Source organism: Cygnus atratus, chromosome 8 (genome assembly GCF_013377495.2).
Source record: "Cygnus atratus isolate AKBS03 ecotype Queensland, Australia chromosome 8, CAtr_DNAZoo_HiC_assembly, whole genome shotgun sequence".
Lineage (NCBI taxonomy): Eukaryota > Metazoa > Chordata > Aves > Anseriformes > Anatidae > Cygnus > Cygnus atratus.
The window spans coordinates 5,878,301-5,904,991 of record NC_066369.1 but is presented as its reverse complement, the minus strand read 5'-3'; the positions used below and the strand labels follow the sequence as shown (position 1 = coordinate 5,904,991).

The following is a 26,691-nucleotide window of genomic DNA, read 5'->3' as shown; positions in this document are numbered from 1 at the left end:
AGATCTTGGAAGAGCATAATAATCTTCGTGTTTCTTGCCACATTGTAAATCCATTACTTCCTTGTTTTATTGCTGGTGGATGTGAGGACAGTGGACACCTTACCTCTTTATAACACCTTTCACATAATAAAGACAATCTCTGTTCTGCAGTTTAGACAAAACAGGCTTTTTTCGAATTCATTTTAAGTCAAGCTTTTCTGGATTCTTTTTTTCCTCTTCATCATCTCTTCTGTGATCCTGTTCTGCATGAATACTGTACTCAAACCTAGATCTAATTGTCCAGCTAAACCCTTGCCAAATCTACAGGGTAGATTTGAAAAAATTTCCTCATCTTTCCAACCTATAATATTCTCTTTTATTCACTAGAATATGTTTGTCATTTTTGCATCAGCCTAGAATTGTTGACTCATACAATTTGTGATTCACTATCGCTCCATATCTTTCTCTGCAGAACTACTGCCTACTCAGTTGTTCCCATCTTGTAATTGTGTGGTTGTAGGTTCCTGCTTTGCAGCTATACTTATATAACAGCATCCTATTTTCAAACCACTTCTTCCACTAATCAAAATCATCTTGAATTATAATTTTGTTTTCCAAAATGCTTTTAATCCCTTTGGAGCTTGGAATCAGCTCTCTAGAACCTTGGCCAGTGTGAATGAAAGCTCTCATTCTTGAACCTTGAATCATACGTTCCTCCAATTTGGTAGGGAACCTCTGAATATTTTTTGAATATCTTTTTTTTTCAGCCAGCTTTGCATCCAATTTTTAGTTTCTAAGTTAAGACTCTCCCTGACATTTATGATTCTGAGAATATTATGGGAACAATTTTAAAGTCAAGCTAAACCTCTTGCTTTTCTACTATCCATACAACATGTTATCCTGCCACAGTAATAAATTTCACTGGCTTAGCATGATTCTTTTTGACAGGACTAAAGCTAAATAAAAGCTGCACAGGTCTGAGTGCTTGCACTAAACCTTAGTTTGAGTGTTTTCTGCAGTCAAAACAGAATAGTCCATGTGGCTTTTAACATCCAATTTGCCACCTATAGGTGTCTGAAGCAGTAGATTATGAATTGCATCATCTGCAACTAAACATTAGCCAAGAAACTTAAAAATAGCTTTCTCCTGATGATTAATATGTTCAGAATTTATTATATGCTGCTACTTACTGCTATTTGCAGATGTTGCCAGTAGAACCAGGAAGGGAGGAAATGAACATTGTGTGTCTGACAGAAGCAAGTTTTAACTAAATACTCTCATTTGCTATGCTGGTTGTTGCAGGCCAGAACGCCTCATAATCTTTCCTTAGCAGAACTAATTTCTGGCTCAGTTTGACAGCTAGCAAAAACTTGCACAAGAGTTGGGAGTATAAAAGCAGACAGTAGGGATTCTTGCCAGGATAGCCTTTTATTTATTTATTTATTTATATATATATATATATATATATATATATCATGATCTTTTTCCTCACCTTTCTAAACTATTTACTGACAAATTGATACTTTGGTCAATCCTACTAGAATCAGTTGATTGGACTAATCATCGACTGTGATGGTCTACTTGAAGTTTATTGTATCCCTCATTTCTGTCTAATGCATGAAATGTGGTTTGACTGTAGATTTTTCTTTTTTTTAAAGTAAATAAAAGCAAACGAGCTTTTGAGCTTAATAGGTTTGCCAGAGTCATTTGTAGTTGTAGACTGTGCATGTACAGAAGTATGGGAAGATGAATTACTAAGTTGTCAGGATTCTTACTACATGATAAAACATCAGGTAAGGGAGTTTATGATCTATTCTTTCAATGACTTCATGTTATTCAGCCTACCTGGAGCACAGCTGTCATTAAAACTGAAGTGCCTGCCTGCAGAAGGTAACGTGAAGTGGCTAATGAAGTGCTTGTCTATGTGATGAGAAGAAGTGTACTTCCACTACCTATACTTCTCTTTTATATTCTCCAACGATCATTGCCACTACTGCAGCAGTCCTGTAACTTCATTCTTTCAGTGATTTAGGATAGTCGGTTAGGTTAATTTAGTGACTCCATGTTTAAAGGTGCTCTCATTCTGACTATCTGTCCATGGAAAGTGGATTGGGAACTTCTCAGCTTTCCCATAGGAGATGTTCTTGTAAATTCATTTTTTCTAGCTAGCTGGGGGATTTGAATGAGCAAAACTGGATATGGCTCCATTCCTGAAAGTAGTAACTTTTATCCACTTGCTTTGGCAAACCCAGGGTTCTGAATGAATGTTTTTGGTGGTTACTGTCTGGAAAATAGGGCTGGAGGTGAAAATCCCTCAAGACTTGCAAGAAAAATTAAGCAACACCCCCCCCCTTCCCTCCCAAAAGGTCAGGTGGTAGTAATGGAAGATCTTTTTGCTACGAAGTTGAAATGCATTTGCCTGATGCAAGAGTTGCATAGTTCTAGCAGTTTCCTAACCATTTTCTTTTTCCCAATTAAAAGCAATCTTAAACTAAGAGAACCTGTAGTACAGACACCAAAGTAGATGTTTCACCTCTTGTCTGTCTAGTTATGGCTGACAAAAAGTTTTCTTTGTGGTTTGAGGTCCTTAAGTTCAAGAAGTAAATCTTTATCTCTAAATTTCTGAAATAGTCCTTTATTTAAAACATATCTTGATTATAACTGTTATCAAGGTGCCAAATGAGTGTGATGGGATTATAACTGTATGATTATCTTTATTTCTCGTATCTCACCCATCCTGAAAACAAGTTCTGAAGGCATTTATGCAAGTAGGAGTTGATCCCTTTATTTCCAGGGGTAATTTTAAGTTATTCTTAGGTTTATCAGAACTTGAATAAATAGGCAGGTGTTGCTAAAGCGGATGTTACACTTTCCCATTTTTTCCTGTATGCTTGGTGAGCATTTCCTGTTGTGCTACTGAAGACAGAATATGGGACAGGCTAGACAAGTAGTGTGGCCCAGAACAGCTTTTCTTACGTGATGCTCAGCGCTCCAGAAAAATAACTGAAGTCTGGATGGGGCATGAAGTTAGAGTTTGTGCAAGTTTTTGTTTTTGTTTACTTTGCGGTGTTTGTTTTGTTTTGTGTGTCTGAGATAAGAAATCCTTTTAGAAACGGAGACCCACATAAAAAATAATAATAAAAAAAAGCCTCTATGACACTATCTATATCTGAAATTTAGATCTGATATAACTAGCACTCTTCAAAGCAATACTGTGTTGCTAGAAAGTATATTTGGCTAATTGTTCAATAGTGTGTCTTCTATAAAACATTTTTTTCTATACAAAGATCAGACCTTCTGTTGTTCTCTTCTTCAAGCAGTCATCATGACAGAGAAAATAATTCTCTTCCTTAGTCCAAAATAGTCATCCATAGGCAAATGGCTTTTGTTGAGTTTCTTTGCACAAGATTTCCAAAAAGACTTGCTCTGATTGGTAAAGCAGGAGAATGTAAGGTGAGGAATAGCTCACAATATACTCAACCCCTTTGTATCTTTACGAGGTGTTTTCCAATTCGGTGCATGAGGTAGAACTGAGGATTCTAGGCTTTGTCTCATGGTAAGCCTGTGGGTAATGGAAGCTACTTACTTGCTGTGTTTGAGGGTGGCAGGGCTTCTGTGTTTGTATTTCATCATGGCTCATCAGCAAGATACCCTCAGAATGTTATGTGAACTGCATGCTGAGAGTCCAGAGCTGCTCCCCAAGGAGTGGACTAGCGGTCTATTTTTGTGGCATTTAGAGACGGGGGTAGGGCCTGGATTTGTTTTCACAGAAATGCTTTAAATAAACAAGTACCTCTCAAGTTCAGTTTAGTTGCAGTGGAGAAAGGTAAGAATTGTGACAGTGAAAAGTCAGTCTGCCATTAGTTTTTAGAGGCTGATCTTCTAGGTAGTTGCTCCTTGGCAGAAGTTAGTCAAGAACAGCATAAGAAAGTGGCAGACAGAGCAAATCAAAGGCCCCTCCAAAACACAACAGCAAGCTGAAATGTTTCCTCAGTAGATGAGGAACACTATGAAAATTCATCAAAAGCTATATTATATGAATCACGTTTTCCTGGCCTGTTCTTAGTCCTCAGGGACTTGACTTTCATGAAGGCTCTACTCTCTTTGTGTCGAAATGGCATTGTGGCACGTTAGCAAGTGGAGTCTGAATGGCAGTAGTTTACATTGATACCGTATGGCAAAGGCATACCTTTGTTGTCCCGCAGAGTCCATTAAGAGCTGGCATAAATTCATCTACTGGTTTGCGCTAGGAAGTGCTTGAAGGTATTAGTCAGAACTTTCACAGAATAAATCTTTGTTAAATCTCAAAGCCTTTTACAAGTAGTTTTTTCTTAATCTGCTTGTTGCTGGAAGTCAGTAACCTGTAGAGATGGAAATTTTCTATACTGAGGTTTAATGTGGCTTTTGGCTTCCAAGAATAGGGAAGCCCTAGTATTTTTAACTTATGTTATCTTCTGGAATAGAAGCCTCCATCAAAAAGGTCTCTTATTTAAGTTTTTACACTTCCTTAATGCAAGCATTCAAAAATCTGGAGTTTTTCACTATTGTAATCTTGTAGTCATGTAACTCAGGAGTTATATTAGTCTATGCAGAAATCTGGAAATTTTACCAAAAAAAAAAGTTAATTTTTAAAGAAAGCTTAGACTTTCCACATTATAACAAATAACTTTTTCCCAAGAAGGAAATGACGCTGTCTCTCAAGGAGTAATTCACCTGAACAGAATTGAGTTGAGTGTGTTGTTGTTTTTTTTTTTTTTTAATAAAGCCATTTCTAAAGGTAAATTCAGGGCTAGTAGCCATGAATTATTTTCAGGTAATTCTATCCCTTTCAAGTTAACTTTTAAACTTGAAAGATAAGCTAGTATTATTTCATTTACAAAAATCCCTTGCTTATTTTAAAGCTTGGAATGCATCCTTTCATTTTCTTCTTCTCCAAAGAGAACTTTTTAAAAAAATAAAAATAAATCCATATCAAGAACAGGCTTCCAAAACTGAAACCTGCGATCCTGTTGACAATTTCAGGGGAAAAGAACGGTGCGAGTGATCTCTGGAGGTATGGTTTTTCTCCCTGCTCCAAGCAGGGCTGTTTGCCAAGCCAGGTCAGGCCTCTCAGGGCTTTGACCCGCGGAGGCCTGAAGCCTGTGAGGATGGTGGCTTCCCAGCCTCCTGGGCAACCTGTTCCAGTGCTTGGCCGCCATTCCTGTGGAGAGTTCTCCTTATGCTGAGCTGAGATTTCCCTCATGGCAGCCTCTGACCGCTGCCTGTTTTGAGAACAGCCTGAGTCTGTCTGCCCAAGAGGTGCCCACTGGGCACTGCAGGCTGGGCCTCATGGTCTCTGCAGCACAGCAAGCCCCGCTCCCCTGTCTCCTCACATGCGGAGTCCCGCACTGAATGTCCCCCGTATATCTCTCTAACATAATCACTCTTCTTTGCCATGAACTCCAAGGTCAGTGGTACGTTGTGGCAGAATGTGCGACACTGTATTGATGATAAAACTCTTCCTTACTGTTAGAGCTTAATATGGAAGACTCTTGTCAGCTGGGCAGAAGAAAGGGACTGCTGAAATGCACATAATGGGCATTAGTGTTAAGGCACTGCCCTGCCTCACAGGGCAGTTCCACTCTCTCCAGTCGTGCCGGCGCTGCTGATAATAGCTTTTGACCCCGTGGTAGTTGTGGCCATGTGCTAGGCACAGCCGTCAGGTTCCAGCTCCCCAGGCCTGTCAGGCAGTGCGTGCTGCCCTGGGAGGGTTCCCCCCACATCGAGCTGCTGTGTTTTGCCCTGCTCTGAAGCTAGCCTCCAGTCGGAACCTTCTGTCAGGATCCAGTCTGATATCAGGCAGTTGGATACACGCATTAGAAGTGGGGAAGAAGTGCATGTGTTCCTGTGTACAAAACTTAGGGGAATTTTTCTGAAGACAAGTTTTGATCTTGTTACAGCAGGGATTCTTTAGGTATATGCCTTCACAATGTTTTGTTTTGTTTTTTTTTAACTTCAGAATGTCTGCAGTCACCATGTCTCTTGGTAGCACCTTCTGTCTATGTTCTATTTCTGCAATAACTTTTTATTTCAGTTTTATTTTTGTGAACACCGTTAAGGCTCTGTTCTGGATTCATTTTTGTGACCACCAAGGAAGAAAAAGAAATGGCATAAGTATAATTTTCTCTCTTGCTGTATTTTTCAAATACAGAACTATTTTATAAAAAATTCTATTTGTCTTTGATAGCTATCATCTTGATTTTAGTGTATTGTTTTTTTAATTATTAAACCCCAGTAATGGATGTCCTTCTTTCATGACAAATACACTTAATGCATCTTGTCACTTTCAGGTATGTTTCAGAGATAAAGATCAGTAAAGACTCACAGGCAAAGGGTTTGCTACTTCCTATCTTAAGATTTCTCTTCTGGCTCAATTTTGGGACTTGAAATCTGAATTTCAAAATTTCAGTCTTAAAATCCATTGTTCTGAATCTAAAGTGCAGAGTGTGTAGCTTCTGTTTGTGTGTATCTAACTGCTCCTACCTCAAGGTTTTGTTTGATATGGTAATGAGTTTTTTTAGGCTTTCTAAGAAATCACAAAGGATTCGATCTATTAATTTCCACCACCACCCCAGCCCAACTTCACATGTAACTCAGAGAAGGTCTGATGTTTGTCATATCCTTTCTCGGCTAGAAGGCAGCTAGCTCTTCATCTGGAGCCCATAATGGAAGCACATGGGCAGTAATAGAATATGTATGAGGAAGAAGATAATCTGTTATTATCTTGTGATGGCATGTTCTGTGGGTTTTTCTCTGTCTCTCCTGCTCCACCCATATCGGGCTGTTTACTCCACCCTCTGCTTCAAATCTTGTCTGTGTAGCCATTTAGCCAGCTGAAGGCGGAGGGGATAGGAATTGGACAGAAACCTGGAGTTGCATCACTGTTTTCCTACACGCTTTTTTCCTTGCAGCAATTAAATAGGCTTTTCCACTTGGGTTCAGGGAAGGAATCACATGCTCTTTCTGTCATAAAGGCTCTTGGCTTAACTAATTTTAAAACAATGTGGAGTGAAATTCTTACAGGGGGATGTGGAGCATCTTGCAGTGCATATCTCTAGAAATGTGAAGTCTGAAATGATGTCCAAGTTATTTTCCCCATCACTGGTGATTTATTTTACTTGATTTAATATCATATTGAATTAATTTATAACTATTGCATTTGTGGTAGACAACAAGAAGTATACTCCCTGTTATGCTGTATAAAGTATTTGGAAAAACTGTTACAGATCATCTTGGACTGCCAATTTTGGGGTTAAAATTGCAGTATAAACTTGACAGAATTTTGCATAGCTTTCTGTTTGTGCTAAGCTAGTTCATTTTAAAAGAAAAAAGTACTATTAAAAGAGAAGCACTAACAAATAGGCAAATAACACTTTAGTATTTTGTCAGAAGAAGGATACCTATAATTTTCATTGTTTTTTTTTCATTTTAATTTAATTAAAACATTCATTTATTTATGCTTAACTGCTGGATTGTCATTCTGTGATGCATAACCTTTGACATAAGCAGCACAATACGCATATATAAAACCTAGAAGGCTGCTGAGTGGAAGTTTCCCTTTTTGCCTCAGGAATTAATCTTTGCTCAAATGTTCCGTTTCCATTTTATTATGGTAACAGAGACAGGTTTTTTTGTGTTTGAATGGACATTGTTTTGTCTTTAAATGTCTGACCTATATAATATTGTGCTGAAGGAAATTAGGATGTTTGAGCACGTATTTGGAAAAACCAGAAAATCTGAAATTAATGATGATGTGAACCACAGGTTGGCCTTCTGGTGTGTGGCATTTGCAGAGTGGAACTCTCTGAATTTTTCCTTAAGTTTCTATATATTGTTTAACTGTTACCTTTGTATGCAAAGTTACTGAGTAAAGGTTCTGGCCTTCCCTTGAAGGTACTTTCTGTGACATAATTTGGAGTCCATATGCTTAAAAACAAACCAAACAAGAACTAGTGCTATACCTATCCTTTCTAATACTGACAGATGTTTTATTCTTTTTTTTTTTTTGGTAGAAAATGTTCCAGAAGAACTGCGAGAACCATTTTACACAGACCAATATGACCAGGAGCACATTAAACCACCTGTTGTTAACTTGCTGCTGTCTGCAGAACTCTACTGTCGTGCTGGGAGCCTTATTCTCAAGAGTGATGCTGCAAAACCACTTCTAGGTCATGATGCAGTTATACAAGCTCTGGCACAAAAAGGCCTTTATGTCACGGACCAAGAAAAATTGGTGACTGAACGAGATCTTCACAAAAAACCCATTCAGATGGTGAGTGTTTAAAGTTTACATGTTTATTATGTTTCTTCTGTATACTTCCAAAAATTGCATACCTATTTCTTTTTAACATACCTCATTTTGTTACAGTATTTTTTTTCAAATGCATTTCATTACTGGGAGGCTTATAGTTGTTTTTTGTTTTTCCATCTCCTCATAGCTGTCAGTACAAATGTATTACCTTAGTATCAATGATTGAAAACAGCTATCATTCTACTTACTGCAAGTGTTGCATTTTTAAACATAGTAGTGGCAGTACGATCACTTTCACTTCTGTTTTACAGCATTGACTGCCAGTGAAAATTTCTGTTTGAAAGGTGGTTTGAAAATTAAGGTGTGTTTTTAACCAGAGATCTTTGTAAGGATGGAAAAGGAGAAAAAAAAAAAAGTTTAGATCATACAGGCTATTCAGCCTAATAACATTTGGTAGTCACTAGTTACATATTAAATTACTGTAAAACCTAACCATGATATATTCTTTTGTGAAGACTTAATATGCTTTTGCTTTCTCCAATTGCTTAAAACATAGGTTTAACAGATAAATGATTCTATTACTAATCTCCTAAGCCATGGATTCTCCTCCTTGATTGGAGATGAAGGAAAAAATAAGTCCTTAAAACAGCTACATATGGCCAGTTCCTTTCCTCTAAGTTGTATGTAAACTGGCACTATGATAGAATAATCTTCAAAGTGAGGTATTTAAAACTGTTTTCACCTTCCTGTGTATTTAATGTTTGATACAGAAAATAAGAAAACAACAGTATGAGACTACTGGAATCGAGGTGACAACTTCCATTCTAACGCAGAACTTTACTCAAGTTTGTTCATTTGAAGTCACTTACAATTTTTATTATGATTTCAGTAGAATTACTGTTCCTACTACACTCTGTCCTCTTGAAGTCCTCTGGTTTTTATGGTCAGCAATTCGTAGCTGCTGCTGAAATGGAGGAAAAATTAATATAGCAATATTTTTATGCTCAGCTCATTGGGAGTGTGTGTTTACTGAGATGTAAGAACGCTAACCAGCATTTGGCAGAGTATGACTAAAAGCAGCCTCTCATTTCATCAATTGTTACTGCTTCATAAGTTGCAGAGGCTTTATGGGTGTGAAATTAAAGCTACTGATTACTAATTAATGTTTTCTTCGATGCAGTATTGCCAGGAAGTACTAGACCTAATAGTTTGCACTTCTTTGGTTTGTTTGTTTTGTTTTTTAGAGGTGGTAGTAGTCAGTCTGTGATACCAAGATTAAACTCTGAACATTGGCTTTGGTTTTATTTTTTGATTGAAAATTCTTTCCTGTTCAGAGAGTGCTCAAGATCTGAAAATGCCAATATTTCAACAGTAGTATAATAAAACAAGTCAAGACACAGTTTCTGTATGTTTTAGCTGTGATCATTGAATGCAGTTAACTTGAGATCTTACCAGTCTATTTTTTGAGGTCGATACCCTTTTATAAAGGAGAGTTCAGCAAGGAACAAGCGGCATTTCGATTAAAGAAGGTGCAGATATCAAATGAGGTGTCCTGAAGTGATATAAAATTTGCAGGATGTTTGCAACAGTCATGAGGTGTTGGTTTAAAATGTTCATAGAAGTAAAAACTTTTAAAAGAATAAGAAACAAACTTCCTGACTGATCAGGTTTTTATGTAACTTCCATTCATGTCCCTGAATGAAGATAAGGTTGCTGACTTGCGTTTCTGTGCCTGGCTTTTTAATTTGATCCCTTTCTAGAGCAGTTGTACGAGGTATCTGTTTTCAGAGCTGTCAGTTGAGGTATGTCTGTATTCTCCAGTATGCCAATCTTTAATTCAGTAATTAATGTTGCTTAAAACACACTTCAGTAGCAATCTTGTATTTCTCCAGTGCTTGAGGAAATCTGAGGCTCTTCCCTGTATTGTTTAGGTGTGGTCCAGCAGGTATTTATTCACGCGTGAATGTTGTAACAGCTGACATCCAAGATTTCTACTCTGGGTCACTTGTCCCTGCCTCAGTACCAGCAACAGATCCTACAATCACAGAATGGTTTGGGTTGGAAGGGACCTTAAAACCCATCTAATTCCAACCCCCCTGCCATGGGCAGGGACACCTCCCACCAGACAAGGTTGCTCACAGCCCCATCCAGCCTGGCCTTGAACACTTCCAGGGATGGGGCATCCACAGCTCCTCTGGGCAGCCTGTGCCAGTGCCTCACCACTTTCATTGTGAAGAATTTCTTCCTTATGTCTAATCTAAATCTCCCGTTTTAATTTAAAGCCATTACTCCTTGTCCTATCACTCCACCCCCTGACAAAGAGTCCCTCCCCAGCTTTCCTGCAGCCCCCTTTAGGTACTGGAAGGCTGCTGTAAGGTCTCCCCAGAGCCTTCTCTTCTCTGGGCTAACAACCACAGCTCTCTCAGCCTCTCTTTGTAGGGGAGGTGCTCCAGCCCTCTGGTCAGTGAATCAGGTGAGTGAACCAATGCTGTTGGGCTGTTTCATGAGCAGCTGTGCAACAGCTGGGCCAAGGCAATGTGACAGGGAACACCAGAAAGCCCAACTGTCTTGGGCAGAAGGACAGCCAAGTTGACACAGTTGCTATCAGAGAAATGGCTGTGAAAACTGGAGTCTTGATCCTAATATTCGTAGCCCAGGGGTTTTAATTTGTCATGCCATGCTGAAGTCCCTAAGCAAATTCCTAGCAGCAGCACTGTGTCTTAATTGGGAAGTCTCAACCTTTTTCTTTATTACTCAGTAGAGTTGGCAGAGGACGTCAAATCTGGTGGTTGTACTATTGCCAGAGTCTTAAAATTATCCCTTTGACATCTTCCAGTACCTTTTCCTAGTGTTCCATATGTCTCCATTCCTCCAACTCTTACTATGTAAGCTATATATCCTGTTTTAGAGCATGGAATGATTTTTCAATTATGTAGAACAGGAAAAATTGCATGTGTAATTAACTCATGCATTCTTCTGTTAAGCCAGATTGTGTTAAACCTGTGCTCAGTCTAATTCTGAGTAATTTACTGGAAAGCTATATGGTAGTTCTTACCTTTGTTATCCCGTCTTTCCCACAAAAAAGGAAAAGATGGTGTTTATTAGAGGATATTAAGTGTTTTCTGCTTAGATGTATTGCATTTCTATAGCAGAAAAAGGGTGAGTTACCTTAGGAAAATAGGAAAAGAGATATGAGTACAGAATGGTTTGTTTGATTTATGCTCTATGTGTGTAGCTGCAGTCAGCAGACTTGGAATTGCTTGTACTGTGTACATGTTTGTAGTAAAGGGATGGCTGCAGTGATTAATTCTTGGTTTGCTTCATGTATGACTAGAATACTTAAAACAGCGATGTCAAATGTTGGCCTTCTCAGTTTCTTAGACAGCTGTAACTGAACCTTTCGCTAGGGAGCACCTAACGTAATGAAAACTGAAAAGCCTGAAGCGGATGTGTTTTTGTTCTTTATACATTTGGGTCAGGATAGATGCTAGTTTCCTTGTTAGTCATTACTGCATTGGTGTCTAACTGGGGAAACTGCAAGTTTTTGTGTGTGTATGTGTGTATGTATGCATGTAAATACATGTATGTATGTGCATACATAAACTAGTTCCCTACATGGGAATGAATTGGGAAAGACACAAAATTAACAGACAATAACAGGAGAAAAGGTTTCTGTTACAGACTCCCCTGTGTAGGGTGGGGAAGTCTGTGTGGGGTCAGTTTTGTTTTGGTTTCTCATGTTTGGTTTGTTCACATCTTGTATTGTTTTTGTAGTAAAACTGAAAGCTAGGTTATTTTTTAGGCTTGTTCTGATTTAAAAACTTGTGATTGAAACTGTTTCTGAGAGACTGCATCTTGACATATTATATATCTCTTCAGTGGTACCTCTATTTCTGTTCTCCATGTATTGCAAGCCATTAAAACTTAATACTACGTTTGCTTTTGTTAAATTTTATTATTTGATAGGATCCTCCTGTTGCTTTTATTTTTGGCAGGGGAGCAAAAGAACGAAATACCACGTTATTGCTCTCCAGTTTGGAACTCATGGAGTCTTGGTTCTGACACGTTAGACTTTGAGCATTGCAAAAATAGACCAGAGCTGAAATTGACACAGTGATCAACCAAGAACCAGAGTATTTTTGCTTCTGAAATCTACACTTCAGTAGTGAAAAAATAATTAAGTGATACTTAAGAGGTTGATGAAAAGTGAGTTGCAAAAACATGAGCAAGGCTACTTATTTCAATTGGCAAGTTCCAATGCATTTACACAAAAAAAAAAGTCTTAAGCAGGCACTTCCATATGGAGATTTTGACAGGCTATAGAAATTAGAAATAAGAAATAGCTTAAGAATTCAGAATTCAGCACGGTCCTGGTAGTTATGCAATAATTTTTGCTTCCAGATAAACATGCATAGGATCAGAGTTCAAGTCAAGCTTAACTTTTATATTTCCAAGTTGATTTTTTCCGTGTTAATTTATATATAACTTTATATATATATATATATATATATTCATATAGGATGAACCAGAGGAGACTTTGAGATGATTTTCAGCATTTTACCAATAATTGTGTACTAACTGAATAGTATATTTATGACAAGCCCAATCCTTTTACAAGAATTTTGATATTTAATCATTCTGACCATTTTGTATCCATATGCTAGTGGTCTCTGTCTATTTTCTTCAAGTGGAGGAAAGAATAGATAGATTCAGTGAGGAATTAAAAATGTTTTCCCTCCCCTAAGTCCCTGTAACACATTTCAGCCATTTGGGGGAAGGAATAAAGAATCAGCATCTTAATTCTCTGCTGCCTGGTACTCTGCAGGGAAACTGCCTGATACTCTGCAGGGAAGCTGAAGCTGCGTAATTACCCAAGCTGTGGACTTCTGTGCTGCCCAGTTTCTGTCCCTAACATGGCAGGGCCAAGTCTAACTAAATTTCAAGCTTGAGGAATAATAATGTGAAATCTTAAGTACCTGTTTAAAACCAGTGTGTATTAAGGGGTGAGGGGGAAAGAGCATGAACAGATATAGGAGTATTATAGACTACTGCCAAGCTTGCACCAAAAATCTATCAATATACGATAATGAGGGCAGGAAAATGGAACGTGTTCACTTGATTTAAATATGTAAAATACCTATTTCTTAAAATTTAGTGACTAGAAAGAGATTAGTGAATATGTCATATATAAACACTATCTCCAGGCAAATAGGCTATTACAACATTTTTTTCTTTATATAATTGTCTCAGTAGTGAAAAATACTTTAAAAAAAAAAAAACCAACAACAACAATAAAAAAACTAAGCATAAAGCAGTCAAAAAGCATAAGTTGTGCATAAACCTGAACTCCTATTCGGAAAAATACTGCTGCAAAAAAAACATCAGCCAGCTGAACAGTGATCTTAAATGATCTTATGATCATTTTTGAAAAATGCTCTCATTAATCAAGAAACACCTAAATTCTCTGTATACTCCCAGTTTGTCAGCCAGTAGTGCACTGTCATCCAAATTGTTTATCAATTCAGCTGCAGATTACTTTCCTCCTTGAAAATGCCTCCTGTGAGGAAGTCTGGCAATGATTTTCTTTGTAGCGATTTGTGAACCTGGGCTACAGCTGATGTATGATTAGATGTCTGTATTAGCTTTTCAGTTGTGATCAGGAGTGTTCTTTTAATGCGAATTTCCATGTCTCTCCCAGTTACTGGCTTGCATTGTGGAATGATCACATCACAAATTCTGCTTTTTTCAGAAGAAGCAAAACTGGAAGATGTGCTTGCTCTAGGATCACACCTACAGTTGCCCGCCTGCCAAGGGGTACTCGTTTCACAGGAGCAGAGCTGATGTGAAGCAAATCTGAGAAGGGAGTAGAGGCAGTTCCTGGGACCTGTGCACCAGTTCAGCTCTTCTGTTGTCTGCTAGTAATTGTAAAGTTAGTTGTGGCCTCTGAAATGTCTGGGGAAGGAAGGGGGATTGATGATGCCATTTTGTACCCATAGCTAGAATCTGCATCTTTTCCTGGATAAGACAGCAGACGATAAGTAGTTAACTCATCCTCTAATCCAGATTTTTGATCTAAGAGTGCATTCATTTGAAATGACATTCCTTCTCATCAGAGGAATATTTATCCTTGACGAAGGACTCCAGCAGCTCACCTGTTAGCTTGCAGCTACACGCTGCAGCCTCTGCATATTGCTGAATTCCTTTAACTCTGTAAGGCAACAAAAAGTGTACTCACACTTCACAGAATAAAGAAATTGCATGTGGCTTCTGCCTTGAAGAATTTGTTGTCTGGTTTTGGGCGTGATGTAACAAGTTTCCATTCCTGTGCTATTGCGAATTACTTGTTAGTTGAGGGCACATAAGAAAAGCGTGCAATTAACTCGACTTGAGCCATTAGATATTATCTTAGTTAAAACAGCAGAATCTAATATTAACTGACTTGTGATACTTAAGCATCTTGCATGGCAGTATGCTTCACAAAAGATTACAATAGTAAACAAAAGTAGTTTTGGCACAACCTGAATTTAGAATTATTTTCTTAGGTTTAGACCTTTCAGAGACTAATACACCACACAAAAGGCTGGGGTAAGGTACTCCTTAGGTGTTCCATATTTTTCCTCTATTTCTGCCGTAGACTGAGTTTTAGATTAGTCTCTTCTCACAAGTCCCTTGTCCGGTTCTCATTTGCTTAAGAAGAGCGATCCAGTATTTTTATGTTGTATCAGATACACCATCTCCCTTTGGTTAGTATTGCACACACATCTGTCGAAGGTAGTAAATCAGTGTCCCACAGGGAGCGGGGATCCCAGACCCCTGGGGCACAACGTGTCAGTTTGTACTTTGGTTGTGGTAACTGTTACACTTCTCAAAGTTTGTTCTGCTCAGAGCTGGTAGGGTCCCAGTGTATTCCATGCAGTTTATGTTAATTTATAGGCTTGGGATTTTGTTCTGCCATCTCATACTGCTGCTTGTTTTTTAAATGTTTCTTATGGAAAAATTTTTTTTTCAGTTTCATGTAAATAGTAGCAGGGACTGGGGTTTGTTTCTAGGGTACCTTTGTCTAGAACTCTGTGTGCACAAAACCAGTGCAAGTTACCAGTGCGGGTCACTGGGATTTGTTTTATTTAATGAATTTTCTGGGACTGAAGAATGTATTTAATCTCGGTCTGTTCCTTTTCTGAAACTGAATTGTATATTTGATTATTTGGTGTTAATGCATTCTTTAGCACTGTTGGTGATTAGTATGGGCTGTAGTCAAAAGAAACTGCAGCTGAACTAAAATTATATATCTGAGTTGTTCTAAGCTTACTTTTATCCATACACATCTTAGCCTACAAATAGCTGAAAAAAATTGTAGCAAAAGACAATTAATTATTAGAAATCTCTTATGGGAGAAAATAGACATTTATTCATAGAGTATCAATTTGGAAATCTGTTTAACAAAGGCTGTAGGCAAGTATGGGTAGGAATGAACTCCAGTCATGTAGGTATCGATATCAGAAATTTGTGGAAGACTTAGGTAACCGCAAAGCCTTCTGCAGCATCATTAAGGTTTCCATGGAATGCTGTGTACTCAACTTCTGCACCAACTAATACAGCAGGTAGCAGAGCTACTGATGCCAAAGTTGTCTCTAAAGAGTACAAAGTAGGAGTACTTTTGCTGATCCTTTCCAAGAGTTCTAATGCGTTAATAACAAACAAACTTTTCATATTCACAACTGCCCTAACAAAAGAAAACTGAAGTCTTCTATGTTTCTTTAGCTTTAATTTTCACACTTGTCATTTTTTTCCCCTTTTGCATCCTGAATTTCAGTACAAACATCTGTGTAGGATTGTGGCTTTACTCACGGTTCCAGCAACGTATCTGCAATTTCAGGTTTGCACTGATAAAAATTCTTGCCTGTAAAATAACACAATCTGATTGCTCTTTAACAGCTCTTGTGAGATTCATTTCAGTTGTGCAGGTCGTGTTGAATAGGTCGTGATGCTTGTGTTGCACTGAAAGCACATTCTCAGAACCACCGTAAACTCCCTGATCTGTACAGAGCTGGCCTTAGAGCTCTCTTTGCCAGAGGAATGTAATAGGCAATGTTCAGGAATAACAACAAAGTACTTTGTGCTTGTTTTGATGTGAAATTATGGGCATCGTATTTCCTCTCTCTCCAAAATGAGGAGAGAATATTGCAGAATATCTTCTTTCAATTGATGCATAATACTAAATAAACACTAAATAAACCAAACCACTATCGTTAGAATGATGACAGGAAATAAAGTGAAAGCATACCTGAGAGAAGCTAATACTTTCCGAAGTCTCATGACTTTTTTGAGAAGATACAGTAGTGCATCATTTTTGGTTGTCTGTCTTGTTCACTTCCTTGCTAATTAGGAAGTGAAATGTTGTTGGGGCTGAAAAAATACTTGGTGTTCCTCTGCCTTAGGTTCACTAAAGTTTTGAACCAAAAAGCTTCTGATTGTATTTTTGTTTTGTGTTCCTTCTCACACTGCTGTTAACCTCACGCAAAAAAGGGGAAGAGTAGGAAGGGCTTAAAACAACAACAGCAACAAAAACACAGCAATCCTGGAGCCACACAAGGGAAAACAGTTAAATGGAGGGACAGATTATGAAAGAAAAATACTAAGAACTAAAGCCTGTGAAGGATGGCAGATACCATATAGAAAACGCTTTCTAAACTGGTCAGGAAGTATTTTCATTAATCTTGAAAGAAATACAGTTTTGTTAAACAGTTTAAGATCATCTTCTCCCACTTTTAACGTTACTGCTTAAGTAGTGCGGTTCAGCTTTTGGCAGCCAGTTCGTTGCTGTGAACTTTCTTTCTATCTCTTTAAATATGTGAAAAGTTTATTTAAATATTTAGGAATGGTCTTAATTCTGCTTGGTTAAATATGCGTTTGGAGTTACAGTAACTAAGCTGCTTTTGAAAGAAGAATCTATGAATTATTTTACAGACTACCTGGAAGATCTTTCTTTCATTGGTCTGTTTATATCACATGAAGAGAAATCTTCCCTAATATTCTTCTGACGGATAGGGGAAAGCTAAAGATCCTGCATGTTTGTAGTAGGCAGTGACTTGGTTAAGAGCAGTGCTTTCTTCCTATTATGGAAAATAGTGAGCTGCATTCAGCAGGAGGTATGGGTCTGTCATGTAAACATAAGGAGAACTTCACTACCAGCTCTGTGGAGTATGCACACAGGCAACGAGGGGACAAAACAGCACTAAATGCTGAAGGAATACAGTTTGTACTCGCCATAATGCAGCAGCTGCTCCGATGCGCTACAAAAGAATGCTGCTAATCTACATTTGTTAATCTGCACACATGAACCTGGCAGTCTGCCCTCACTTACCAGCCAAGAGCACACTCTCATCACAATAGATGTATCATAACATGAAAATCTTTGTTCTTACAGTCTCTTTGGAATTTAACAAATTTCTGGGACTTTTTCTTTCCTCTGAAATTGAATGGACAAAATGCTGTAGGGTGTTCATGGTATGTCTAGTCTTTTTGTTCAGCACTTAGTAAAATTCAGTAAATATCAGTACGCTTGAGTCTTTTATATGAAATGGTAGGTTTTTATAAGTTTTCTATGGACTAATAGTAAATTTTATTACTTTGCAGAATGGATTTCCAAGTTACCCAAAGTAAAATCTAATAAATTTCTCCTATGTAAATAAAGCAATGTAAGAGTTTTAATGAAACACTATCTAGTAACTTGTTAAACTATTTAAATTACAAGCTAACTGCAATAGTGCTCTTCAACAAAGTGACTATCTACTGTAAACGTGGAAGATTTTCAGCTTTATGCTATCCACCAGGAGTCCATCAGGAAGGGTATGTCCCAGCAGAAGATATCTCTCTGGCTTCCCAAACATGAATCTAAGACCAGTGGATGAGAAGCAAAACATGTTTCAGAAAGAGATGCTACAACTTGATCATTTTTAGGGAGTGGAAAAAGCTATTTTTATCACCATTTATATAATCATGTATCCAGATCATACGTCATCTCTACTAGCTGGAGATCTACAACAGTCTGTCAAGATTGATGGCATCTCTCAGAAGTTGAAGTGGCAAAAGCTCTTCATAAGCTTTAAGCTGGATGTGTTTGGAACACAGTTTAGAACACCTCCAAGTCAGTATTTATTAAATGACATGTCTATACAATGTGAAGTATGTATTGCATTTTTAAACTGCTTGGTTTAATAAAAAGAAGTGTCAGGTGAAAAATGATTGAAAATTTTAAAATTTTAAAAGATGAAAACTTACAAGAATAGGAGACCAAACACACAGATATTGGGTGAGCATGTAAGGGTGGATCACACTAATTTTTCATTTGGAATACTCAGTTTTATAGGATATGACTGTAAGATATATACTAGGAAATCTCATACATAAACTTATGTTTCTTAAAATAGATTTGAGGTATCTGTTACTAAAGGGTACTAATATCTTTTGAAGATATCTTCTGAAGTAATCCGGATAGTGGCATTTGGGCAACTAACCTACTACTATAGTAGATACAAATTAAATGCTGTTAAAAACAGCTAGAAAATGCAATCTGTATTATCAACATCATTTGTTTTGAGGCTCGCTTACAGGTCGTTTAGAACCATAGCCCCATTTTTACTGACGTTGGCCTGCTGACCTGTGATTTATGAATTAAGCTCTGAGGTCTGGGGGCAACTGTGAGGTCTTTTTTCTTCCATAAAATTATTTTGCTGCATCAGCAGTCAGGAGAGCCCTACCACAGGGTCTCAACATTTCATGAATAATTGCAAGGAGCGGATGAGCTAGTGGTGATGAGGAGGTAAGATACAGATCAGAGCAAGAAGGCAGTCATGAGATGCTCTCTCTGTCTCAAGTTCCACGTGCCATTCCTAGGAGGTGTCTGGCTACCTCTGAAACCAGGCTAAATAATAAACACTTCGGAGCCTTCCCAGGGAATTTGTTGTGATGGTTCCATTGTCCTTATTGTTGCCTTTACTTTATCCTACTTAAGTCTTTTCTGTTCCTGTATCAGCCTCTTATTTTGTGCCATGTCTCTGTGAACACGGAGAACAGTTCATTCCCTTCCTTTCTGTAGCAGACTCTTTTCTGTGGGCAGATAACGTCTTTCTTGCACTTTATTTCCCACGCCTGAACTTCATTCAAAGTGTCCTCTATTTGATCCTAATCCTTCTTGATATCTTGTGCAAAAACTGGACCCAGGATTCTAACTGGAACCTCGTCGAGGCTTGTAGGGCACAGCAGCTTCTGGTGCATTTTGCAGACTCAAGTATGCAAGTCACACGTATGCAAGTGGCAGCTGACGTGCAGGTGACAGCACAACATTGCATGCTCATGTTCAGCTGTTTATATGCTCTAACCTCAGATCCTTTCTGCTGACCAGCTACTTCAGTGTTCTGCCCCCTGTAATGAAGCAAAAGGTGACTTTGGACACTTTTATTGTTTTGAAGCTGAATATACCACATATTACTGCCTCGTGCTTTTGGTAGAAAATGGCCCGTGTTTGATTTTTCAAGGACATGCTATGAGGGTAATAAACATTTTTTAAAGCTTCCTTTTCTATTACATAGCAATAGTTCTGTAAACCCAGGCGCTATGTTTCTGGGGTATTGGTTTATGAAGGTAGCCAGCTTAGGTAAGGACCTCTACTTGCTTTTAAGAGTTTTATTACACTGATACCTTTAATCACAGAATTATAGGGGTTAGAAGGGACCTCAAGAGATCATCTGGTCCAAACCCCTGCCAGCGCAGGTTTCCTAGAGCAGATTGCCCAGGTAGGCAACCAGACGGGCCTTGAATATCTCCAGAGAAGGAGACTCAACATAATGCTGAGTGAAAAGAGAAAAAAAAAAAAGTTGAACGTGAAATGACTGTGTGGGGTTACATCTTAATTGATAAAAGGGAAATGATTAAATTGACAATACGTTGATGGAAAGAAAATTCAGTTCAGTTTTAAAGAGCTTTTACTCTTCTCTTTTCCCTGTGCCTCACCTCCTATCCCCACCCCCCAAAAAAAAAAAAAGGCAAAACCAAATCTGCTATTTAGAAGTTCTATGTAAAGACATGTTTGTGTATATGAGGTTAAAAAAAAAAGTGTCTGCCTATAGGTAGACAATAATTTAGGGTAATTGTCTATCATTCTGTCAGGGAGCTTCATAACTTCTGTGTTGCTGAATTCCTGCCCCTATAGGGCAGTATGCCTAACAGATAGGTTCTTGCAGAGAACAAGATTGTTCAAACTCTTGACTTTAGCTTTATCTTCTGCAACAGGAAGAAATACAGAGAAAACTTATAGGGTAGTTTGGGGGAAGTAAAATGCTATAATAATGAGGGAGTTGAAGAAGAGAGATGTACAGAGACTAGTAAAGGACTGCTAGAGAGGAAATCCCTGGTGCTGAAAGTCCTGGTCAGTTTACTTACTGAACTTGCCGTCAGGTTTAGGGTAGTAGACAATAACTGCATCAGTCAAATAAACAACTTGGGTGTATTCTAAGGTGTTATGGTGTCCCCCAGGTAATCCCCAGTGATTTTGTTTTTTTGTTGTTGTTGTTTTTCACCCTAATTTTTAGTTAGAATTATGAATTGTATTTTCTTTAAGTCTCAATGTGCATATGCTAGAAAATTCTTAATTTTCCAGGTCAGAGCTTTGGGGGGGGAAAAAATCCCAATCCTGCTCAAGTACAATGTACTTCTGAAAAAAAAATAGTAATTATAATACCCATAAGCCTGTAGGTATGGAGGGATAATTTGGTTTTCCCAGAACATACGGAGACTGAGAATTTATGTAACAGGCTACATGTGGCTTGGTATTATTGGCTTGTACTGATTATGGGGGAGGGAGAAGGATAATGCAGCCTTGCTTGTTCTAACAAGATCTGATGTCTTAATGACTTAAACACAATTATGCTCTTATCATACATGTGGCTGTAGTGTCAATTCCTTAAGCTTAAGGTTCTTTTCCTCAAGCAATTTTAAACCTTTATTTTATTAGAAAAGATACCAACTTTATGATAAATGTAGCTTTTTTTTAAATCTGAAGTGGGCCCTTCCATTTCACTGTGGTTTATTTGATTCTCTTCTCAGCCGCCTCCATACCCTCCAAATTTGAGAACTGATTGCTTTACTCCTCTGATCCATTCTCTTCCGTAGTCACCTTTCCCACAAATCTTGCGTTTTCTTCAAACCTGATCAGTGAAGAGTTTTTCTTCCAGGCCATTAATAAAGATAAATAGTAAGAAATGGTAAGATAGCTCATCCCTGTGGTGTTTCTCAGAGAATTCGCATATTCAGTGACGATTTGGGGCTTAGAGTTCCATTTTAAGCTTAGCTGACCAGATTATAACTCCACTTAATGTATCTAGAATAAAAAATTCTATTTAATCAGGATGTATTAGTATGAAGTCAGATGCCGTGTACTTCTCAGCTACATTTATAAATGAGTTTTTTAAAAGTGGCTTATGTTGCATAGGTTCATTTTTTTAATTAGTATTTCAGTCTTTTTTTTTAATATACCAAGCTGCGTTGTGACTCTGAAATTGTTTTGCATGGGATGGGAAGAAGAACATGGATTCTTATAATTATCAGTATTGTCTGCTGACTCTAAAAAAATTATAATTATAATGATCCATTGTTTCATTGCTTCTAGGCATTTGGAATGTCCCCAGTGTTCTTAGTGTTACTGAAAGACTAGCACGATATGTACAAAGAGATCCTCTTTAAATTGTTTTGTAATTTTTTGATACATTTTTTTGTTCATTTGTTTGCTTTAGTCTCTGAGATGAAGATGTAGGTTATGCATGAAATGGGCAGACTTGCAGGTAGTCCAGAGGCTGTCAATAATATGCCTTTTAGAAGGCAGAAAAGACTTAAAGGTACTAGTCTCTGAAGAGCCAGACCACAGTTCAGATATATAAGCTATCTTTCATATTGCATTATTTGTTTACATCACTGCTTCCATGAAACTGGAACTATTGGAAGAAAATAAAACTTTGGGACTATCCATTCTAACAGTTATTCAATTTAAAGTGTCAGTGTTGCATGTTGTTCCCAACTGAGCTACTAACTTCAGATGGCAGTGCAAGCAAGTTCAGAAAGGGTTGCCTTTTGTGACCTTGGAAGCAGTAGCTTGTGCAACAAATTGATGATGGGAAATAAAGCATTGAGCAGCCGATATGAATGGGATGAATAAATACATGATCTGCTGAACTTACAGTAGAGTGATGCTATATGCTTTTAGGAGGATCATGATTAATCTTCTATTAAACCAGCTATCTTAGGCATCACTTTATGCATCTGAACTCCATTGAGAAATCATGATTAATGTGTCCCTAAATTGGTAAATAAACTTAATGATGCATATTGGAAAAATATTTATACGAAAAGCATGTTTTTGCTTTTGAGAAAGATTGGAGAAGATAGGTGCTTTCATGTCTGAATTTAAATATGCGTATCTCCTGTCAACCCCTTCGTCTTTATGAACAGCATTCAGTTATAAAATTTCAACATCATTGTGACTAACAATTTTCACCAGCTTAACACTGAGCGTACTTAAGGAGGACTACCTACAGAATTGCTGGTGCTCTCTTTTGCATTTGCAGCTTTCTTGGAAAATATGAAATCTCTTTCAGGATGGCTCAACTAGAAGTCCTTCTCATCAGGCCATCATTTAATTTGATCTCACAGGTGATCATGTTAGGGTTGAGAAGTTTCTCAGTACGCCATTATTTCTTATCCTTAAACGTAGTAAGTATCTTCAGTCATCAATGAAATGAGCAACTAGCCATCTTTATAAGGCTGAGAGTTTGGACAGCGGCACAAAGGACTGCCCGCATTGTAATCTAAAATGTTACTACACTCTCTGTGGTGAAAAATGTCTGTTTTTCTTGCCAGATACATCGCTTTTTTCCTTTATGAAGGTCTTCGTTCATAATTATTTTTAGATAACACTTAACTAGTATCTATATGAATAAATTCAAGTTCAAATCATGCAAGACTGGTTTCCTAGTATTTTAGAATATTATTATTTGACTGTATTGTCCCTTTTGTTGTCTTATCCAAACTGTAGTCTTCTAGATTTTATCCGCTACTTATTTCATCTAGAATAACACCATTCTTCCAGTATGATCACTGACTACATTTATCTTCAAGTTTTCCTGAAGACACACATTGCTGATATTTTTCTTGGTATTGCTTCAGTATCTTTCCCAGCCCTTCTTTCAAAAGAATTTAAAATACGATCTGAATTTGCAAATTTAACTCTAGTCAAATAATACTTTGTTTCTGACTGTTGTTCCATTTATTGCATGGCCTTTATCTGTCTTCTCCTCGTTATTTATTTTACAAATTCTTTCTTGTTCAAGTTTTTACAAGTATATTGGAGATAGCTGTTGGACTAGAGAAGAGGGAGACAAATTTACTCATTTGACAAAGGAAAGATGGAAGTGCGATCCAGATGGCTGTGGATTCTGATGAGCTTCCTTCCTGGTCAGCCAGCACATATTGAGAATTGTTCAGGAAGGCCCTCAGGATGCAGGTTTGAGGAAAAATGGGAGAGATTAGAGTGCTCAGGATGGCAACTGGATCTTCCAGGAGACTTGGAATGAGGGCTGGGTAGGAGGGTAAGGGGAAGTGAAGCTACTGCTGAGCCCAAAGAACACAGTGCATCAATTCACAAAGCTTTGTTATCATCAAGCAACTTAATTTCTTTCTACTTCCTTCTGTTTTGTTACCAAAAGATAACCAGAGCTGAGTGCTTGGAGATCCTTCCTGAAAGTTCTTCAGTTGTATCATCTAAAAGGTATCATCTCTCCGTGCCAACGCCAATAAAGTAGAGACCTCAAGATCTGTGTGTAGGCATGTTGTGATAATGCCTATTGCCAGGAATATCTTTTACAGAAGGATGATAAATGATTTTCTTCTGCAGTATAACTCCCACCTCTCCTCCTCTGTCCTTGCAGTGGCATCTGTGTAGATGGTACTTTGCAGATTAAAATAATACACTGCAAATTGTTAGGCGTGACAGTATTACTTACCTTATTGTCGTAGTTTCTGGGGCAGAATAATGTATTTTAGTTTAAAACAGGAAATCAGAATATATTACAGGAAGTTATAGATTTTGATAATTGTTTTGTGGGTTTTTTTGATAATGCTCTTCTAGCCATGCATTAAAGTGATATTTGCACTGATGCCAGTTACTAGTATTGCACTAAGTCCACGTGGAATTCAGTAGTAAAGTGTTAAAGGTTAGCTTTGAGAAGAGACAAGGTGAAAATGAATTCTGTGGTGCACAGCTCAGGGAAATACCTTTCTTTGAGAAGTGTTGGATTACCGTGTGCTATATATGTGAGAGGGAGCAAAAAGCTTTTTTTTTTTTTTCTATCTTACTTTTCAATCAAAGTACAAGACCTACAGAAAAAGCAAATTGATTCTCTTTGAAAATCTGGCTGTAAAGTATCTTCAGGACTTTCTTTCATTGTACTACCAGCATCATTGTAACTAAAACAGTAACAGGTGAGGGTCCCAATTTATACTCCCTAAGTCACTTTCATGAGAGTAGCAGGTCCCCATGCAGGAAAGATTAATTTTAAATCTACTATTTACTTTGTAACTGAGGCTTCCAGATGAAAATATTTGTTTAGAGCATCAGGGACTTTCAGAGAATTTTGTTTTTTGAGTAGTGCTTGAGTATGCTAAGTGTTCATGCATCTATAGTGTGTACAGCATTAATTTTCTTTAGCAGAATTATTTACTGTTTTGGATTATCAGGTAGACTGTATAGACACTGTAATGTGTATTGCCTGTTACCTGTGACTAAATGTGCTGTGATATTTCTTCTTTAGAGAATTATATACCAGTTTTTCTAATGGTGTCCATGCCATCTTGTGCTACTGCAATACTGATTTTCTTTTTTTTTTTTCTTTTTTTTTGAAATGGATTGGCCTGTCCATGCTGACAGACAGATTTTTAGGTTTGATAATGTTTTCCTTTGGGTTCTCGGGTAACATAAGTTACACTTACTGCCTTTTATTCTGATGGCACATACAAGCTGCTGACTTGTGTTTGCTAATACATTTAGTAATGTATCTCACGAGCAGTTCAGACAAGCTTCCAATAATCACCCTTTCCCATTTAGGGATTATGGGATTACAGAGTTGGGATGTTTGTAAAGAAAGAACAGATGTCTCTTGGTTTATAATTTTAGTGAGAAGGAGGTGTGGAAAAGAAAACAAACATTTAAAACACAAAGTGCAATAAGGCAGTCAGAGTTGGACAATTCAGTGAACAGCGATTTCTATGTTGCTTTATTTAGTCCCATTTTAAAAAATATATATTAGTGGGGTTCTTGTAGCAGTACCTCTCCGGAGTTTTTGGACTGCCCTGATGTCATTCCTCTGCGGTCCTTATTGTTCACACCACCTTTCAAGCAAAACTGTATTCAGTTCCCCCAGATGTTCTGATGCCAAATACGCCCAGCAAAGATCTTGTTCTGTGACTGTACCCCATCGCCTTGACAAAACAGTGCAGCTAATCAAGCTGCCTGACTCTGGCATGGATTTGCACCCTTTTAAACACACAACACTTGTACGTATCAGTGCAGGCCTAATGCAGAAGATCTAACTATTGCAGCACGTGGCACTGCTGGTGGGACATGATGCTTAATTATGGCTGTTATTTTCTGAATCTATTGAAGAATAGTTAAAAATTCTTGGCCTTCCAGAATCCTCCCTTCTCCACTCCTCTTCACAGTTCCCCCCAGCACAAGAAGGCATGGGCAGATAGGACAAGGGGGCATGGTTTTAAACTAAAAAAGGTAGATTTAGATTAGAAGTTAGGAGGAAATTCTTCACTCAGAGGGTGGTGAGGCACTGGCACAGGCTGCCCAGAGGAGCTGTGGATGCCCCATCCCTGGAGGTGTTCAAGGCCAGCTGGGATGGGGCTGTGAGCAACCTGGTCTGGTGGGAGGTGTCCCTGCCCATGGCAGGGGGGTTGGAACTGGTTGGGCTATAAGGTCCCTTCCAACCCAAACCTTTCTATGATTCTGTGATTAACAGTGTGATTTAATAGCTGAGATTGGGGATCATTTGTTTTGCTGAAGCACAGGATCATTCATTTTGCTGAAGCAAAGACTTTGTCATTATGCCAAGGGCCTGTGTGGTTTCTGGGCAGCATGCACTGACATCTCTTGTGCTTGTAGCAGAGGTTTCGAATAATGCCGTTGGTATTTACCACTGGTGTTGGAGGAGCAGCAAATGCCTACATGCATTCCAGTGATCGCCATCTTAAGTCATTGAAAAGTGATATTTTGCAAATAAAAGGGTAGGAGTTAAGATTTGTCATGTTTCTGTATTCTGTTCTTGTCCTCAGCTGTTTTGTCTGGTTTAGTTTCATTTATCATCCCAGCC

General features: G+C 38.1%; 1 protein-coding gene across 4 annotated transcripts in view; it reads left to right on the top strand.

Annotated features, from left to right (window-relative positions):
- The window catches only part of CAMSAP2 (calmodulin regulated spectrin associated protein family member 2), an 85,018-nt gene that overhangs the window by 3,677 nt on the left and 54,650 nt on the right, over positions 1-26,691 (top strand). For all 4 annotated transcript variants that reach the window (XM_035537584.2, XM_035537583.2, XM_050712237.1 and 1 more), the window contains exon 2: positions 8,031-8,290. In XM_035537584.2, the coding sequence (XP_035393477.1) occupies positions 8,031-8,290 (260 nt within the window). The remainder of the gene's footprint in view (positions 1-8,030; positions 8,291-26,691) is intronic.